Source organism: Delphinus delphis, chromosome 2 (genome assembly GCF_949987515.2).
Source record: "Delphinus delphis chromosome 2, mDelDel1.2, whole genome shotgun sequence".
Lineage (NCBI taxonomy): Eukaryota > Metazoa > Chordata > Mammalia > Artiodactyla > Delphinidae > Delphinus > Delphinus delphis.
The window spans coordinates 47,897,236-47,917,373 of record NC_082684.1 but is presented as its reverse complement, the minus strand read 5'-3'; the positions used below and the strand labels follow the sequence as shown (position 1 = coordinate 47,917,373).

The 20,138-nt window shown below is 34.9% G+C and overlaps 1 protein-coding gene across 7 annotated transcripts in view; it reads right to left on the bottom strand.

Annotated features, from left to right (window-relative positions):
- Positions 1-210: 210 nt before the first annotated feature.
- Positions 211-20,138, bottom strand: part of DDHD1 (DDHD domain containing 1) — a 90,979-nt gene continuing 71,051 nt past the window's right edge. For 2 of the 7 annotated variants that reach the window (XM_060004543.1, XM_060004544.1), the window contains 7 exons: positions 19,795-20,057; positions 17,888-17,963; positions 14,533-14,682; positions 11,899-12,151; positions 10,693-10,884; positions 8,001-8,084; positions 212-3,089 (listed from right to left, as the gene is read on the bottom strand). In XM_060004543.1, coding sequence (XP_059860526.1) covers positions 2,908-3,089; positions 8,001-8,084; positions 10,693-10,884; positions 11,899-12,151; positions 14,533-14,682; positions 17,888-17,963; positions 19,795-20,057 — 1,200 coding nt within the window. In that variant the 3' untranslated portion in view covers positions 212-2,907. Of the gene's footprint in view, positions 3,090-8,000; positions 8,085-10,692; positions 10,885-11,898; positions 12,152-14,532; positions 14,683-17,887; positions 17,964-19,794; positions 20,058-20,138 lie in introns of all 7 variants that reach the window. The other 5 variants (XM_060004546.1, XM_060004545.1, XM_060004547.1 and 2 more) reach the window with 5 other exon arrangements.

Sequence of the window (20,138 nt, the reverse complement as noted above, 5' to 3'; positions counted from 1 at the left end):
AGCAGTCAAATATAAGATTCCTAAGGCTTGCTATGAGAAACTGAGTACATTTTATAATATGTTCTAATATACTGTAACACTGGATTATAACACAAGCATAATTACTGTTGAAAATAAAGTTATGAACTAACAAAACATTCTCCTTATTCTAAGTTTAAATAATTCTTGGGGACCTAACTGGATTAAAATTGTGTGAACAATCTGACCAGTACTCAGAAGAATCATCATAGCAGGTACACAAAATAGAGAATAAAATTTTAATGGTATCAAAAATTTAGTACTTGTTGGAATAAAGTTGCAAAATATTACTCAGTAACTGACTCAGCTTCTAAGTCAAGCTAGAATTACACATACTCTGTATATTACTTGAGTACATACAAGTACATTCCATGATAACATGCAGAGACATGGAAACAAGAGTACTGTGAAATCAAAATCACCATCTCTATTGATGAAAGAATGAATTGAAAACAAAACCCCTATCCAATAATCCAGAATATCTCATTTTGAAAAGGGGGTTTTGAATGTTGTTTTCAAGAACTCAAATAACTTCCATGTGGTTAAATTGGATTTTTTTCCTCAATATGAAAAAAGGGAAGCAGATATATTCCTATAGCTATGGGAATATACTTTTCTTTTTACTCTATATCAAAATGAAAAGGTTTGCTAGGTTTTCACTCCTCTCAGGTAAAAGGGGCTCTTCACATTCTAATGGTTAAGAATGAATCCCTTGGGACTTCCCTAGTGGTCCAGTGGGTGAGACTCCACGCTTCCAATGCAGGGTGTCCAGGTCCAATCCACGGTTGGGGAACTAAAATCCCACATACCGCAACTAAGCCTGCAACTAGAGAAGCTGCAAGCCGCACGAAGACCCAGAGCAGCCAAAAAAAAAAAGAGAATGAATCCCTTAAAGCTCTTAGGCATTTGAGTGTCATACCACCCAAATGCTCACATACCTTTAATGATAAAGTCATATGGGATATGAGTTTAATTCTCCTGAGAACTAAATAGACCTACGAAATAAACAGGGTATGAGAATGACCTGAGTTCACAGGAATCTCTCAATTCGAAAGACATTGCTTCAGCTTTGCTAAGATTGCATCAAAAGCCTTTTATAGCAAGAGTTTCTTAGTGAGTCACGTATCTGGGCATGGAGCCTTGGGATCTTTTTAAGCACTAAAAAGAAGTGCTTTATGTTGTGCAAATTCAATGAAAGGCCAAAACAGATAGAGGACTGACAGTGCTGAGTAAAACCCACAAGTAATCCAAAGATTTTATCATCTTAAAAAGAAAGGAGAAGGTGAGATGTACGACCGACCAACTTTGCTCCCAGTTTGACGATTCCTGGGGAGCTTAAGGTAAGCAGAGACAGCACCTTAAGTGGAACCCAGTGGGAGCCTCTCAGAAGTATGGGTTGGTTGTGGCAGAGATGGTTACTGATCCCCTCTAAGTAACTCCTCCTTTGAGTGTGAGAACCCAAGAATGTATATGACGAGTAGGGTAAAGTACTGGCTTCACAGTCATTTCTCCAAATTATGAATTGCAACTTCTGTTATTATTACTGTTTGCAAAACAAGAGGTCACATGTGAATTATCAATGAACAGCACATAAAAGAATATGGTCTGTCTTCAGTCTGAGCTCTGATTTGCTCTGTAATCGAGGCACTTTAAATGTTTTGGTGCCTTGGTGTACTAACATGTAACATGAGAATAACGCTCATTTACTTACCTCAAGAAGCTACTACAGAGGTTATTAAATCGCAAAGCACTTTGAGCTCCTCAGATGAAAAGCACTGTGGAAAAAATTACAGCTGAGGAAACTCTTTCAATGCCTCAGAATCCTGAACTGTTGTGTCTATGTCTCAATTACGATTCCTTAAACACTTTAAAAATAAAATTTGTTAGTGGCACTCCATCCCCTTTTTATATGTTAATCGTTTGGCACACAGACGTTTATATACTTAAAATTTAGTTGTCATACTCCCTACTCCAAAGAAGTTTACTAATTTTCCAGTAAAGTTTATTAAATGTACCCATTATGGAGTATTCCATGTCAAGTTTAGAAAACTTTAGCTTTCTCTGAGGTACACGGGACATAATAAAAAGTTCATTTTTTTTCAAAATAATTGAACTAGTGTTATTTGTGTAAAACTACAACTTTTTAATGAAAAAAATGCTGAAAGTATGCCACGGTGTCTATATATTCATCTGAAGAGTAAAAAGATGGAGTTCTGAGAAAAAAGGGTCTTAACACTATAGAAAATAAATGTGGTTCTTAAATTGTTCAAAGGAAACATTTAAAAAAATGTAATGTTTTGTACATTGACATAAAACAATTAGTCAGAGGTAATAAACTATAAATAGTTAAAATGTTGTTTCTATTTTAGCATTAGTTTTTCTAAACAAGTTAAATTCAAAACATTTAAAATCTGTTACACTCATGTTTCAAAGAAATTATGGAAATGGAAGCTTTCATGGAAATCGAAAACAATGATACCACCTTGTGATCTTTACGTAGAATACCCTGGACCTTAATCATTTTAGATTTGTAACATATTTTGGTTAATACATTAGATTCAACCCATTAATATGCCTTTATATTTGGGAGAAATTAGATTGTGATCTATGACCTTGCAGTCCACCCAAGTCCTCCTTACTTCCAGGTCTTGCTTGATTCTCTGCAGGGGGTTCTGTCAGACTCATACTTAAAATGATGAAAACTATAAATAACTTCTTTCAGACGGAACATTTGCTTTGTTTTTTAAAGTAAAATAAAGTGCTTCTAAATTCAAATATTTCTTACCCTAAACAAAAGTGAAACATACTTAAACCTGAAACTTCCGTATGTTGACACATATATTTTAACAGAAAAAAATCAGTTTGGGGCCATTAATGTCCTTCAACAGTTCAGACTGGATCAAAGTTGGGTTTTGCACTATTATCGTGCTCATGTTTGTACATGAAGGTTAAAAGAAAGAGGGCAACATCCAAGGACGACCAATAGGCAGTGTGCGATGTGACAGCTGACCAATAGCGGCTCTCCACAAGGCCTTCTCTGAGTTCAAAATCAATTCTGTGATCCAATTCCACTAAAAAGAAAAGAAGTCAAACAAATGAATAAGTATTACAAGATTGGCTCTATACAGACTTACTAGAGTTGAGAATAAAAATTTACCAAATAGAAGTGACTCTCCTAATTATTATTACTATTTTTTAAAAAGTGACTTTCCACTCTAATCTTACAGGAAAAAATACTCAAGAGCCTCAGCAGCTCAGGATTCTATTTGGTGAACCCTTTCCTTTGTGTGCTCAGGTCAATATGGAATAATAAAGCAAGAAAACAAAAATCTCACTTGGTATCACATAGTATATTTGGAATAAAGAAACTGGGCTCAAATGCTGGCTTTCCCATTTAATCTTTGTGCCTAATCTGTAAAATAAGGCAAACAGCCTTCTTGCAGAATGATGGGCCAGGCTTACACGTAACAATGCCTACAGGAGTGCAACAGGGCACTCAAAGGGTCCTTCATTGGGGAGGCCCTCTACATCAACTGGCTCAGGGAGACGTGTTGGAAGATAACATCTATTACAGTCCTACCATGTTTTCCTCTCCACTTGGCTGAATTCCCCAAAGGCAGCCACGACACACCCTAGTCTCTATCCTGTCAGCAGGGCCTAACATGCACCTGGGACATGCACGCTCATTAAATGTTTGTTCAATAAAAGAATCCACTAGGTGGCCAGGAAAGTTAAACTGGGAGGAACAATGGTAATTCTTGAGAGGCAGGATTTCATTTTATAACAGTGCTGTCTTCAAACAATTCAGTGAATTCACTCAAGTCTTTTCTAAACACACAGAAAGTCCCTGCAATACGTGTTAGAGAAAAACCACCTTACCAAATCAAGGCGCTAAGATTGTGATCGGTGCATCTAACAAATCCTTAGAGATAAAACACTTAGAAAACGATAATTTGATCTTCAGAAACTCCTTTAAAACTGTCAATGAGACATACAATATTTTGAAGGGTCTGTCTTAAAAATAAAAAGCACCGAAATCACTACTATTCAGACACTCAAAGTATGCTCTTTGTTCAGAGTACCAGCAGATGTGAAAAGTAAAAACTGGCAAAAACTAAGGGGGTGGGAGAAAAAGTTGGGTTTTGCTTTACCCTGGAAATTCGGTAATTGCATATAGGAAATCACATCATTTTAGAGAATGATTTCACATAAATGTTTAGCTAATGCTTATTTTAAACAGGTATTTTGTGACAATACCATTTGGTGATTTAAAAATGCATTTACAGTTGTTATTTTCTATTCAATTGTGCTTTTCTGACAAAGAATGTCAGAAAATATCTACCCAGTTAAGGTTATAAAACCCCATGAAATATATCAACATAGGCTTTTCACAAAGTTTTTTTAAAAACAAAATACGAAGTATTTTTTTCATTTAAATTATGATAAGCTAATCCATAATAAGAAATAGTTGAAATCCACATGTGGAACTGTGGGATAGTAATGTCTTAATTTTTTACCTTTTGTATTCCATGGGACATTTGTGTTAAATTGGTAGGTACATTGTGGCACAACAGACAGGAAGATGAAAAGAGGAAATGAATTCTCGAGCACCATGAAGAGGAGTCAAGGTGAAGTTAGTTATAAAGAAAAAAAAGGAGAAATAAGAGGAAAAACAGAAGAGATGGGAAACACACACAGTAAAATTGGCGAAGCCCACACCAAGTTATTTCTAAGAATTCACTTTTAAATGCCACTGTAGAATGTCTTCCTAGTCCAAGTCTTAGGTTGAACTGTTGTTTTAAAGTCAAAGAAAGGGAGATTTTCAACTAGTGTTATTTGGCTCCACTTTGATTTTATGTCCCTGAAATTTATTCTTAATATGCTATTACTGTGCAACACTGCCTTTCATATACTATAAACTCAAATGATAAATTTATTGTTCCATTATATTATATGCCCTTGTACTTCTCATCACCCAGAGGACCTTCAATAAGTGTCACTAACTAGATTGCCCCTCCCTATCCCTTTCTGTTTATCTGTAGGTTGTCCCCATCAAAATGGGAATTAGGTAGCCAGCTTGTACCTGATGAACCTATTTTAGTCTCTCATCTTCCTTAAAAGGTTTACCCCAGGCAGTCTGGCTGCCATTGCAGCTGACCTCACATTTGTGTCGGTTTTACAGGTGGATGTATGTATGTAAGAGGGCCTATGTCTCGTCTTCCCCCTTTCTGTAGATCACAGAATTCCCAAGGGAGTGGGGTTACTACATGGCAGCACTATTCCATCAATATATGTACTATGAGATGTGCTCTTGGCCAAAGTTGGCCCAAATCTACATGGAGTTGCCTTGGACCCACTTTCTCATTGTTACCATATCAAGAAGGGGTGGCAGCATACAGGTTAGTAGTTTTTTCCGAGTTTCTCTCACTGAGTTAGGCCAAAAAGAAAGGAGAACATAAAATCATCACTTTGTCCTTCTTTCTCTCTCTTGAGTGCCTAAGTGCTAAAATTCCTCTATCTGCAAAAAAAAAAAAAAAAAAAAAAAAGAAAAAGATAAAAGAATGAGATTCCTGAACAATTGAAGAGAGGTAAAAATGAAAAAAAGGTTGTTGGCTTTTAACAATCATCAACAATTAGCACTGTGCTTTCAGCAGAGAATTCTTTTGTGCACAAGGCCTGTCAACATGGATATGGTGTTGAAAAGTAAAATATATGAATAGAAAGTCACCATCTTAGTATTATAATGTGTACTAACTAGACAGCCTTCTTCTATTTAATGGGAGTGTCTTAACTTCCCTGGAGAGAAATTTTCAAAAACGTAATGAATCTTGAAAGTTATCTTATTTGTAAATAACAATTATGGTCATAATTGCATGATTTTTTGCTTTAGGTAGATACCAAGAAAACCACTTAAAGTACTAGGTAAAGGAAACTGGGTTTCCAAATGACTGGTGAAAGATTCATTTGCAATAAGAAAAATTGTGCTCAGAGTTCTTGATAAATTATGTCTGCTTATTTTTGTGCTGCCTCAGAGCGACTATATATTTCATGTGGTTAGGTGTTTGACATCCAAGGAATATTTAAATTTTGTGACTTATCATAGCTTCAAATATATTTAAGAATATTCTCTAACCATCCTTTATTTGAAAAAAATAACAAAAACTCCATAATGAGTTTTATAATCAGTTGTCATTTCTAACCCCCAAATTTCCCGACACTAATATACCCTGAAAGACATTCATATACCTAACATTTGACAACAGATGGGCTATTTGGGTAAATACAGGCTCATGGGTTGAATATAAAGAAACTCCTGGAGATGCCCAGATTTATTGGATCCTCTACCATCTGGTTGGAGAAATGTTCCTGATCATATTCAGAACTACTCCCTTCCACTCATCCTTAGTTCTCCTCAAAACTAACTTCTGGTTCTCTACATACTCTGTGCTTCCCACTTCTGTGTTTCTGCTTATGCTGTTTATTCTCTCTGCACTGTCTCTTCATCTCTGCTTGTCCAAATCCTACTTCCACGAAGCTTTTTTTGATTTCTCCAGGTTAAATCATTTTCTCTTTCCTTAGAACTGTCAGAGGCCTTTACCTGTTTCTCTGTTATGTGGCTCATCACGTTCTATCATATATTATAATTATTCCTGTAGTTATCTACCTTCCCTACTAGAATATATGCCCTCTAAAAAATACTTAACTTCCCCACCAGCATTTAAAATCTTTATGGGCAGCACTGAAATCTGTTTCATCTTGGTATCTTTTCTAGTGACTACCTACTTGGCTCATGGTAAAATTGTTGAATGAATAAAAACAGGAAAAGAGAAAACAGAAGCCATATACATAATACCATCTGAATCAGATCAGGGTGGTGCAATTATGATTAGTGGTCTAATTGCTTGGGTAGCTGGGATGGTTTTAAGGTAGTGAATAAAAAGGACTACTTGAATGTAGGACAAATGTGTAAGTGGATTAATTTTCCTTTCTCCAACTAAATATGCAAAAAGCACACATCAATTATTTCTCTATGGAAGTGACCATTACATGAACAGGGACCAGAGAGAGCACTTATATAAGATCATTTCTTGAGGGGATTTCACTGAGTTAGATCAACACAAACTGCTATTATAGAGCCCAAAACCCAAATCAGCTTGTTATGCTGAAACACTGTTTTGGAATCTATATCAAGTAAGATTTTTTTTTTTAAATAGAAAAAATGCATGAAAATTAGCAATTATAAATACAGAAATTATAAAATTAGATATGGTTAAAAAATCCAAGGAAACACCTGTAACTTTTTTTTTGTTAAAGGTAAAATTCGATATTTAAAGAAAAGGAAAGGGAAAGAAGCTATAAAAAAAGGAATGAGAAGTTAATGATGAAAATAATTTTAAACTGCTAAGATTAATCTTTACTGATACATTTTGAATCTGCTGAAAATTAAGAGACTAAAAATATCTCTTACATCCAATAATAATTTTTTCAAAGCGAACTTACACCTCTAAAGAACATTAAATATTTGTGTTGAAATCAGTATCAGTTATGGCATACCAACAGCCCTAGGGGAAGTGTTATTAATATCTGAAATAATTAGAAATGATAAAATCCTTTACACTATGAAATCCTTTTAAGTATATTATATGAAAAGAATACTGAATCTCTTTGAAGGCTGTAGGGCAATAGAGGAGAAAGAGAATGGCCTCATGCTTTTCTCCCCTCTCTAAAAGGTTCCTTCTTTGTAGAAGCATATAGGAGTATCATATATTTTAGCACATTAAGGGTCTAATCAATACTCGGGGGTTTCTGGACCACTATATTTAAGATTAGAAAATACAGGAAGACAATACATATAAAATAGTCTATTAATGGTAACATTCAAGCTGATTTCATAGAACTGATCCAGTTTTTCAATGAGCAGGAGAAATCTAAGTAGATCATTTTCATAGTGCTCTGAATGCTATTCCTGACATATACCATACCGAGGGTATTATCTTTATTCTGCATTACATTTTCCGGAAAAAGAAGTTGTGGGAGATTAAAGAACGATTCTTGAAGTCTGAAATCTGTGAAAAAAAAACACAAGATGCTGTAAAGTGTTGGCTGATGGTTACAAATGGCCTTCAGTGATGCAGTGGCCAAAAGTTAGAACAATACTCCCAAATAAGCTGATTAAACCTAGCATACATAAAGAAGTACACACGTTGGTCTTTGTGAAGAGCTCTTTCATGGAAAATGTAAGCATAATTAACTCTGAAATATAATGTCATAATCTGTTAACACCCAAATATCTCCCAAATGTATAGTTCATTTAAGTTCTAACCTAGAGGCAAAACAATGCTAAAAGAAACAGATTCTTTTCATAATATGTTACAAACACAGGGGAGTACAAGAAATGAAACAGTAAAACCACTGGAAATAAGCCTATACTTTTCAAAAGAAATGAAGAGTAGCTATATAAGATGCTTCAAATTGATGTCAATAAGATGGTTTCAACTGACAACACTAAATCTTCAAAGAGAGAAACCTGATTGATCATGAATTCAGTCTGTGTCCATCTTACCCTCAAAAAGCAAGAGAATCAAAGCCGGTAGCTTCAGAATGAAGGTTATCGAGAAGAACTGAGTCAATCAAATGTGAGCAGAAAGGAAGGAAGGAAGGAAGAAAGGAAGCCAGAATCACCTAATCACAGTGACCAAATTCCAGAAAGAAGATTTAAGGAAGAAAGGTTTTATGATTTGCAACATATAGCCAAAAGAGCAATTATGACTTAAGAAATTTGTCTAAATCAGGATTACATAGAAGAGTGTATTACTGAAGCAAGTCCAAGAATTAGTAAGGTGAATCTTGGGGATTTGATTTAAAAGGCATAATTCTCCTGTAGTAGTGGTCCAATTTTAAAAGTTGGGCTTTTTAAATCTGTATCTAAAGATGAATACATGAAACTAAGAAATCATGATTAGCTCACAGTTAGTTGAGTCTATAGTTGGCAAGTAATTTACCGTTAGGACCAACAAAGAATTTATATGCTAGAATGACAGAAAACATATTCTGTTAAGATATTAATATATAATAATGCAATACATCTAAGCATCTCTACTCACTTGTACTGGAAGAAAAAATAGGTTTCTTCTTTATTATCACTTTGAAATTTCTACATTAAATAGCAGAAAAACTAAAAGATAGGTTTCTTCTCTCAGACCCTATAGACTTCTCTCTGTATGTCTTCATTACCCCGTCTCTTGGGCTCAAAATACCCTGCTCTTCTTGTTCCCTCCTCGTTCACCCTAATGGTTACTAGCATCATTGCTGTGCATTAACTTTACAAGGAATTGTGACTTTTTACCTGCCATTTTACAAAATTCTTTGAAGTTATTTTTCCTCAGAAGTTTAGTTTGCTTTTGACATCTGCGTGTTATAACAGAATTTTGTATTTTCACAATCTCATTTCTGATAGTAAGCAGAAGTGAGAGTTTAAGTCAGCAATAGTACAGGAACTCTTATAAGAAAACTATGAATTTTGTACAAATATCAAAATCTGAAATGAATTTTCTAGGCAGTGTTCAAAAGGCTTGCAACTATAAAATTTTTAGTACTCAGAGTCTGACATAGATAGGATTAAGTTAAAAAAATGGAATTGGCCCAAATAGGAATGTCCGACTCAGAAATGGCTAGGATAGTTCATCATGGAGTGGAGGTGGCTCTGGAGAAAGATCCAGCCCCTAGGACTGTCGCACGGCAATGAATGCTGGTTGTTTTAAAATTCAGAGTAGCAGACACAGTAAGAAAACAAGGCTCTAAGTATCTGAAATGAAATGTTTAAAGATTTTTAGAGGAAGAAAATAAAATTTTCTTGCTATAGTTACAGAAAGGAAGTAGCTAGTTTCAGAGTCAACATTTCCTTATGTAAGTCAATGGAAAACTAGGACTTGACTTATTAGTCTTATTTTACTGGACATTTAAAAATAAGGTTCAAGTTTACATCTTTGGAAGTAAATATATACTAAGTGTGTTAGTGTTTCACAACTATTCAAGAGTTTAGACCTTATAAATCCACTGGAAAAAATTAAATAAAGCTCCATTCTAATATAAGTTCAGTATAATTATCCTTTCATTCACTCATTTCTTGAGTATCTATTTTACACAAGGTAGCTGGGATAGGATTGGAAGCGATACAGTGGTTCCAATACAATTAAAGCTCTGAAGGTTTTATAATTCGGTTGGATGAAGGGAACTGAGGGATTAGCACCAGGACAGCTTTGGCATAGCAGTTTTAAAAAGTATCAAGAGAAAATACAGCATAGATTTGAAGCAATTACATGAATTTTTAAGGCTGAGAAGACCATATTAAAAACAAAAAACCACTTTAGAAAAATCAGGGAGTGCTTACCACAAAGAGATTTGTTTTATGCTTGATGTTTAACACCTCTGTGCCACAAGGCCCTGATTATTAATGCTCTTTACTTAATTCACCAACGCAGAGAGTAAAAATGCATTTACCTAGGGATTATTCCTAAAAATGTAAGTAGAAGAAAAAGCATTGCTTCTTTAAAAGCTAAGGCAGGCGTTAGATTAGATTAAGAGTTGACTGCTAGTGTTAATATCTTAACCCTCTGTGCTCCGCACGTTTTAAAAAGGAACGGTGTAAACCTGTAAAGAACAGTATGAACTAACATGCAGAGTCAAGAAAGCCAGAACTGCTATGTGCAAGGGTCTGCGTTGCCACAGTGGACGTGGGAGGTGAGGCAACCGGCTTCTTCTCGTCTTCCACAGAGTCCCTTGATGCCTCAGATGGCTGTGATGCAGATGAACGTCCGAACCTTGAGAACAACATTCCTCCAAGTCCCTTTCCAATGCTCGCAGCCCCTACATTTCACAAAACAGGGCAGTCATTCTGCTGAATTACACCACACACCAGGCTAAAGAGCACCACCCATATTTACAGCCAGTTGGCAGAGGGACTAAGCCCTAGTCACGTTTTTCCAGGGTGGGTACATAAGAAAATTACAATTTACATTGTAGGTTTCTAAATAAAAATGGTGTTGAATAGAATAAGAGTTGTACAAACTCCAGGAATATAGCTTACAAAGGCGTAAAGATTCTATTTTATTCGTGATCGTTGTTTTTTAAAGTATTTCGTAAGATTACAAATGTTAATAAAAAGAACCATGACATTCACATGGGCATATATTCACTATTGATATGCTTACTTCTGAGGTTAAGTGGATATGTTATAAAAAGCTATGAATAAACAATCTTTATGACGAAGTCAAATATCAATGAGTCCAGCAGATAAAGCCTTTTTATAGTGCCATCTTGTGGCATTTTATACTAAGGCAACTTGTAACCAAAAGCAATGGACAAACTAAAGTGGCACAGAATTGAACTCTGGCGCTACACCATTGTGGCTGGTACTGGAGATCATTCAAAGAGAAATTAAATACCCTTGTTGCCCTCAGGAAGGACACATATTTCGAGAGACTTTTAGGACAGGGATCAGAGAACTGGTCGGCAGGGGCACCCTTAGTACTCAAGCACTCCCTCATTTCATGGATGAGGAAGCAGAGCATTAAAAACTACGTGACTTCCCAAGATCTCACAGTAAGTGATGGGGCCAAGATTAAAACGAGGGACTTGATTCCCCGATCTTTTTTTGTGCATCCAGCTATCTCATATTCTTTAACTACAGGATCTGATCTAATTAAGAGAACTCTAGGGCTTTTGCCCTCAAATATGAACAGTGAGAAGGTGGTTAACACTAACCATAAGGATTAACTGTTGGATGTTTTGTAATACATAGGGTATTTCCAAGTACTTAAAATTTAATGTCTATATAAAAGTGCTTAAATTCATTGATAAGGAATACTGAAAAGAAATTACCTAATATGCTTGCTTTGCCTATATTTGTTATAGATTCCCCATAGTGTCGGCGGGACAAGACTGGTGAAGTCACAGGGCTTGGTATTGTTGAAATGCCTTCACTGTCTGAAATTGAGGTAGGTTCTTTTGCTGGGTGAAGAAAGCTTGGCTTCATATACTCATAAGGTAGAGGATTGGAAGTATTATACCAGTGGATCTGGACTGGTGAAATGTTGCTGTAGTGTTTCAGTATTAACGGTTCTAATCTATAAGCCTTGATTTAAAAAAAAAAATTCAAAGAAACAAAACATTAAGGTACAATGCTTGGATTTTAGTAAACTGTTCATTCTCATTTTATTGCATGCTCAGTAGACCTTAGCAAATGTTTAAAAACCTGATATTCTTAACATGCGTTCTTATTTCTTCACTGTTAATAATATGTAGTTTGTCTAATTATAGATCCTTGATGAGATTATAAAAAAACAATTAGTCTAGGCTAATAGTGCCCACTCATTTGTTTTTCAGAGAAACATTCATTTTTATTGTGTTCTGATATCATCCAGCAATTAGATTTATATTAGTCTCACAAACAAAACTGAAGCAGTAAGCAGTAACCTGGAACACAGCAAATAAGGTCAATGTTTAATATCTAAGCTCCCAGTAAGCCCTACTTTCAAGTAGATTCATATAGTAACAAACACGAGATGATGGTATAAGACCATTTGTCTAATGTGAAGTAGGAATGATACAGCAGAAAAGCCAATGGACTTGGCATCAGAACTCCCTGAGTTCATATTCTGGCCTCTGTCACTAATTAACTATATGACACTCACCAAGTCACAAGGTCTCAGAGCCTCAGTTTCCTGAGCTATAGAAAGGAGATAACACTTCCTACTACCTCACAAGGATGTTGGGAAGAATAGATAACTTTGGAAAAACTGCCTAGCACAATTCTGACATAAGCTATTTAAAATAAATTTTCACAGAAGAACTATAAAATGAATAATAAAAATAATTTGTAATAATAAGTTTGGAACCCTCCTTTATAATACAGTTGACCCTTGAACAACACAGGTTTGAACTGCGTGGGCCCACTTATTCGTGGATTTTTTCCCCCATAATTACATGTTACAGCACTACATGATCTGCAGTTGGTTGAATCTGTGGATGCGGAACCGTGGATACAGAGGGCTTCCTGTAAAATTACACCCCAATTCTTGACTGAGCACAGGGTGTACCTCAACCCCTGAGTTGTTCAAGGGCCAACTGAATAACAAAGTTTAAGACTGTACAAAGTATAGGGTATATACTGAAAGTTTAGAGTTCACCTATGATCTCAAGTTCACCTTCAAGTTATAGAAGAGTGAGTTAAATGAATGCATATTAACAAAATACTCAAGGTCTAACTGAGTGTTTTGCACACATTTTACTTAATCCTAATAACCCTATGAGGTAAAATATTATCATCTGCATCATATAGATAAGAAATAGTCTCAGAAGTGAGTTGGCCAAGATCGTGCAGTCAGTATTTGAATCTAATACTAGATTCCATTTCAGTGAAATTTCTTAGATATAACCGTTTTGATTCTTTAACATATGAGAAATTTTCTAAAATTCTGGTGTTTGGCCAATGTTATATTTATTTGGTACTAGCTAAAGATCTTTTAAAAGACTTTATAGAATTATATAAAGCTATTTTTCAGAGAATAAATGCTATTTAAAATAGTTTGTCTTAAATCTAGTTATATCTAGCCTTGTCCCCAAGAGGATTTAAGGAAGAATTTTTCTCATCCAAAAATCATACTTGGTGTTAAACTGGTTACCTGGATGCAGACAGATCCTAGGAGTATTTACATTAAAAAATTTATTTACAGTACAAACATACAGAGAATGTAAAAATCCAAAATGTCATAATTCCACCAAGCTAAAATAAATTCTTCCACTTTTCTATGTTTAATACATAATATTTAAATATTTTCATTTCTAAGAGGATCTACCAATCACATTTCAATGTTGCAGCATACTTTAGAGAAAAAAGTATTTAAAGTGAGATTTTTAAAATTTATGGTTGCTACATTATTGGTATTACAACTGGTTAAGGTTTGAAAGTCCAGATGACTCCTGTCTTTTGGATTGTCTAAAGATAATATTTTTACATTATGCTTTCATCCTATATATACAACATAAACAGAACATCTTTAAGGTATTTTATTTCCTGATCCCTAAACTAATCAAAGAACAAATATTTTAAAAATATGAACTCATGCAAATGTAATAGATAAAGGCATATTTTGGAGATACCGCAGGTTTGGTTCCAGATCACTGCAATAAAGTAAATCACACAAAGTTTTTAGTTTCCCAGTACATATGAAAGTTAAGTTTACACTATATCTGTTAAATGTGCCACAGCATTACGTCTAAAATAACAACATACATACCTTAATTAAAAACTAATGCTGTTGGAAAAATGGCACCAATAGACTTACTCAACGCAGGGTAGCCACAAACCTTGTTTGTAAAAAAACGCAGTATCTACAAGAGATGTCTGTAAATGAACGCTTTCTCATAAATTCAGCAGTACCTTGAAAGATTTCTTACAGAGTCTCTTAGGAAAAATTTAATACTGAGAGATAAATGTCCATATTTGCAACTCACCACTGGATCTGTTGGATGAAAAATGTTTAGTAATCGGTTACAAATCTCTCTGGGCAAAATATGGTCTTGACATCCAGTGTTTCCTGGGCGGATGCCACGCAATGCCAAAAAAACTGCCAGCGGGGATCCCATACAGAAGAAATTTTCAACCTACAATGATAAAGTCATCCTGAATTTTAAAAGTAGTGAAGTGTTTTTCAAAGAATTTGGGTACAACATAATATATGGTAAAATACAGATAATAAATTTATCTCCAAATATATATCTTTTTAAATGAGTTTTGTCTAGATGGTATCTGCATTACTTATTAACTATATAACAACCATTAATTATTCTAAACAGTCTATCCAGGAGCAACTTCCTTATCTTTAAATCTAATAGAAAATGAAGAATGAGAATAAGGAGAAGGAAGATTTATTAAGCTACTATTTTGTGTAAAGTAATAGTATATTAGGTATTCTAAAACATATAAAGACCAATAAGGCAGAGCTTCTGCACTCAGAGTTTACAATCCTGCGGGAGAGGCGGAATAAAATAGTGCATAATAGAGGGAAAGCGTGCTACAGGAGAGTAGACAAAGGAATAATTAATCCCAACTTTGAGGGCTTTACAAAGGAGGAAGCATTTGCACTGGCCATAAAAGATGAAAAGGATTTCCAAAGTTCCAAAGTTGGGGTTGGGATATACTGGGGCTGGAAGGATATTCCATACTGATAGAACCACATGAACTAAAGCAGAGGGAGGAAAGAAACTGGCTTAATTTAGAGAATAAAAGTAACCTGATATGGTTGAAAATTGAGTGTGGGGAAAACGTAGCTTGGAATGAGAATGTACAGAACATTGACTGTTTGACTAAAAGAGTTGGGCTTAATTTATTTTACAGGTAGTGAAAGACAATAGGATTTGACCCATGTTTTAGTAGGTTAGTAAATCTGGTAGCAGCTTGTGAATGAACTGGAAAATTAAGAGGCTAGTGACTTGGAGACAAGTTAGAAAACTATTGAAAGAGTTTAGGCAAAAGATAATCTGCACCCAAGAGGACAAGCTGTTCCATTCAGAAATGGAAATTTGAGAGATTAGGATGGAATGGAATCAACATGAATGAATGGAGATGGGGATAAGGAAGGTGCCAGAGGCAATTCACAAGATTTGGGTCTGGCTGACTGGGAAGATATTAATTAATCCATTAATTGTAACAGATACTCTAAGTAAATCATGTTTTTGTTCATAATTAGTTTAAGGTATCTGTAACACACCTAACAGGTAATTGAGAATTTAAGACAAGAAATAAAGAATTGGATATGCCAACTTTTCTTTCTTTGTTTATGATTGGTTTGCAGTTTGGTAGACAAACACACAAAGGAATTATTCTCTCTCAGATAAGAGTAACGATTGATTTAGTGTTATCTATATCCATCAAATAATTTTAAAGGTGAAGAAGAGCTTTAGACATTTAGTCTAACCGCCTCATCTAGAGATGAATAAACAGATGAATTCAGAGACGTTAACTGATTTTGATTTGGCTAATGTTACACAACTAGTTAGTGGCAAAGCCTCATGATCACAACCAAAGCTTCCCACTCTCTAGACCAATGTTTGTTGACATTTTTTTCCTCTTTTGAAAGTTCAATGGTAATGTGTGACAAATCTAACACTTTTATTTATGAAAGTAAATCCATCTGCCAGTTAACAGGCATAGAAAGACCTCTGTTTCTTTTAGAACTCAGGAGTACTAAATATTAATTTGCTAATTCATCATATATTCCTTTTTAAATTTCAGATTTCTATATTTTTTTCTCTGTAAGTAATTAAATTAAAAATTCATATTATTAGACTACATGACTATGTGTTAGAAGGATACACAATTATAGGGCATCAATTCTCGTAATGTGATAACTGAATTTTGAGATAATAATATACTTAGTGGATTGTACTCAACTCTCTAGTACAAAACCCAGGACACGAAATAGAAGAGTTTACTTTTACTATCAGATCAATGCTACATATTTAACATTGATTATACATAATAATGGTGGTAGAGATGGAACTCAAATTCCAGGTGGGGGGTGACTCCAAAGACCATGCTCTTATGGCTTTTATTTTATTTTTATTATTATATTTTAACATCTTTATTGGAGTATAATTGCTTTACAATGGTGTGTTAGTTTCTGCTTTATAACAAAGTGAATCAGCTATACGTATACATATATACGCATATCTCCTCCCTCTTGCGTCTCCCTCCCACCTTATGGCTTTTAAATGTATCTTATAACTTTACCATATGGCTTTTAAATGTATAAGTTAAAAAAAAAAAAAACCTTTATAAGTCATAGAGATAGATTCAATAAGAATTTTTGCATCATTCCATCACTTAACCTGTATGTTAAGTTCCCATGATAAAAGATATCAAGAAGAAACAATATAGTACACTAGACGTGGGCATATATTCAACTGGAAATGAGTATTAGGAAACTTATGTCATGTTGCATTTAACACTGCAAACAAATTGTTATTCAGGTATAGGCTGTGTCTTCTCCAATGGTCAGGTCAATGTCAATGTCTCTCTGCAACTTTTTATTTTTCTAAACCATTGCTTTCGACAGCTCTATTCCAATGCTCACATAAGGTCTCTTTTTCTAGCTCTTCCTGCTTTCCTACAGCCTCCATGCCCTTTATCCTGTATAGTCTAGCCAAACTGGTTTGCTCACTTTGCTCCAAACTAACTGTGTGCACCTCATCTTGTGCTTTTATCATACAGTTCTTATTGATTAAAATGTCAGCTTTCCATCCCTGGAATCATCACTGATATAATTCCAGTTATTTTTCTTACCATATACCACTAGTTGGTCACAGAGATTCGTTAAATTCTAAATATTAGATATTTACCAGATCTGTTTTTCTTTTCTCACTATTTAAGATTATTTGGTGTTTCTTGGACATACTATGAAGGTATATCCCTCCACGCCTTTGTTTATGCTGTTTCTTTCAAGAACAGAGCAGCATTTCTCCTTTCCTCTACTTGGCAATATCCAATTTACTGAGATTAAGTAAAAATGTCATTCATTTGTAAACATTTACAGGCAAAATTAAACCTCCTTCTTACGCATACATCATTCTTTATACTGCCAATAGACCCGGTAACACTGTGTTACATATTTTGAGGGCTAGGAAACCATCTTGTCCATTCTTAGTGAAACCCAGAAACCAGCAGTGTCCAACACACTGTAACTGTTAAATAAAAAAAATCATTTGAAAGAATAATTAGGATTTCATTTGAACCCTAACATCATGCTTCAAATGATGTTTGAAAAAAACCCTGAGATCAACAATGAGAATATCACCTGTCTTTCCTTACCTTAAATTTTAAGGCAGGTGTTTGTGTCATAGATGATGCCTTCAATCCGTGTAGCCGTTCTTCTATGTCTCTCAGCCTAGAAAGGAGTATGAGATTATGCACACATTCATATTTATAATTTCATAAGTATTAGATGTTTACCAGTTCACTAAGCATAAAGAAGAAAATAATGACCCATCATCCAACCCCTCAAATTAATCCTTATTGACAGAATTTAATAAATGTACCTGCTGTAGTACAGAAAGTCTAAAAGTTTATGAAGGGACTTCCCTGGGAGTCCAGTGGTTAAGACTCCGCACTTCCAAAGCAGGGGGTGCGGGTTTGATCTCTGGTTGGGAAATTAAGATCCCATAAGCCGTGTGGAGCGGCCAGAAAAAAAAAAAAAAAAAAAAAAAGGGCTAAAACAAAAAGTTTATGAAATAATTAGTAAAAGTACCCCTATTCGTCCAATACATGCTGTTAATAGCTTTTTTGGGGAAACCTTTAGTAAAATGTGAGGTACATACAAGCATATATACATCTTTAAAAAAAAACACAGCAAGTGTTCATACCACATACACTATTCTATATCTTTCCTTCTTCTACAGTTAATAATGAATCTTAGCAATCTTTTCACTTGTCTCCTGACCTACTTCAGTCTTTACAACAACTGTAATTGTCCATCACACAGATAAACCACAGTTTAACCTTCCTCTGCTGATGAACATTTGGGTTATATCAACTTTTTCCTATTACAATGTTCTGTATCTAAGTCTGTTAAATTTGTTTTACTGGATTTTATGTCTAAAATATGGCTCTGAGGCTTGCCAACATGACATTTTCTTTCAAAACTATCAATTATTTCTGACACTAAAAAATTTATATATTTTTCCTATGGTACTTAATAAAATTCTAAATGAAATCCTTAGACAACTTCTATGAGACAAAAATAAATTCAACGCTTCCTGAGTGAAAATTTAAGTCAGCTAAATTGTTGTTTTTATATAATTCTAACTATCAAAATGAGTGACTTTTCACTGTTCTATTAGAATCAATCAGATGATCATTAAGAGAACAAAAGAGCACGTAACTAGAGATGAAGATAGGAATGTAGCAAAGAATTAAAAGATAGTATCAGGGGCTTCCCTGGTGGCGCAGTGGTTGAGAATCCGTCTGCCAGTGCTGGGGACATGGGTTCGAGCCCTGGTCCGGGAGGATCCCACATGCTGAGGAGCAACTGGGCCCGTGAGCCACAGCTACTGAGCCTGCGTGTCTGGAGCCTGTGCTCCGCAACAAGAGAGGCCGCGATAGTGAGAGGCCCGCGCACCGCGATGAAGAGTGGCCCCCCCTTGCCGCAACTAGAGAAAGCCCTCGCACAGAAACGAAGACCCAACACAGCAAAAAATAAATTGATTAATTAATAAACTCCTACCCCCAACATCTTCTTTAAAAAAAAAAAAAAGATAGTATCAGGAAGGCTGCAAATGATAATTATAAAATCTGTCAAAAATATGTATGTCAACAAAAAAAGGGCTTTAAAATTATTTTCAGAATAATAAGAAAGGTGAAGGCCCATCTCTAAGATCAGTAAAACTATGAAGGATTACAAGCTAGTAAACATTTTCAGTATGGATTCTACAAAGTGACTCAGCTTGGAATAAGTTTTAGATTTCACTCCTAATAAACTGTGAAGAAAAGACAGAAGGAAAAAGAGCAAGATGGAAGAATAATTCATTCCATACTATAGGAAAACACCTAATTAGTAAGAAAATTAAGTCTCTAGCTTGATTAGGCATGTTATTCAATAATCTTTGTACCCGAAACAATGTATTTTTTTCTTTACTATGAAAATCTTAAGTTTTCACCTAAGAAGTCCAGTGATTCCATGAAGACATTTTAAATTCTTTTAAGAGATTAGGGTATTTTACCGTTGTTTAGTTATATAGAGCTCATCAAGAAGATGACGTTCTTCATAGCTCATCCATTGTTCATCAGGCAACTCTTCTTCCTTCTGCAACAACTGTTCATAGAGTCGAACTGGATTCCAGCCAGTCATTATATCATAAGTGATTACACATCCCAAGGAATGTGACACTATTGAGACTTTACCCCCTTTTTCTTCAAAGTCTGGATTCCGAGAACAGAAAAGGGAATATAATCGATTCAGCTCTTGCTGAAGGCCTTTAACTAGCTGTTTGAAATAAGAAAACATCAAATTAGAGTAATCACTGACTACTATAAACTTTATTTCTAAACTCAAATACACTAAGGA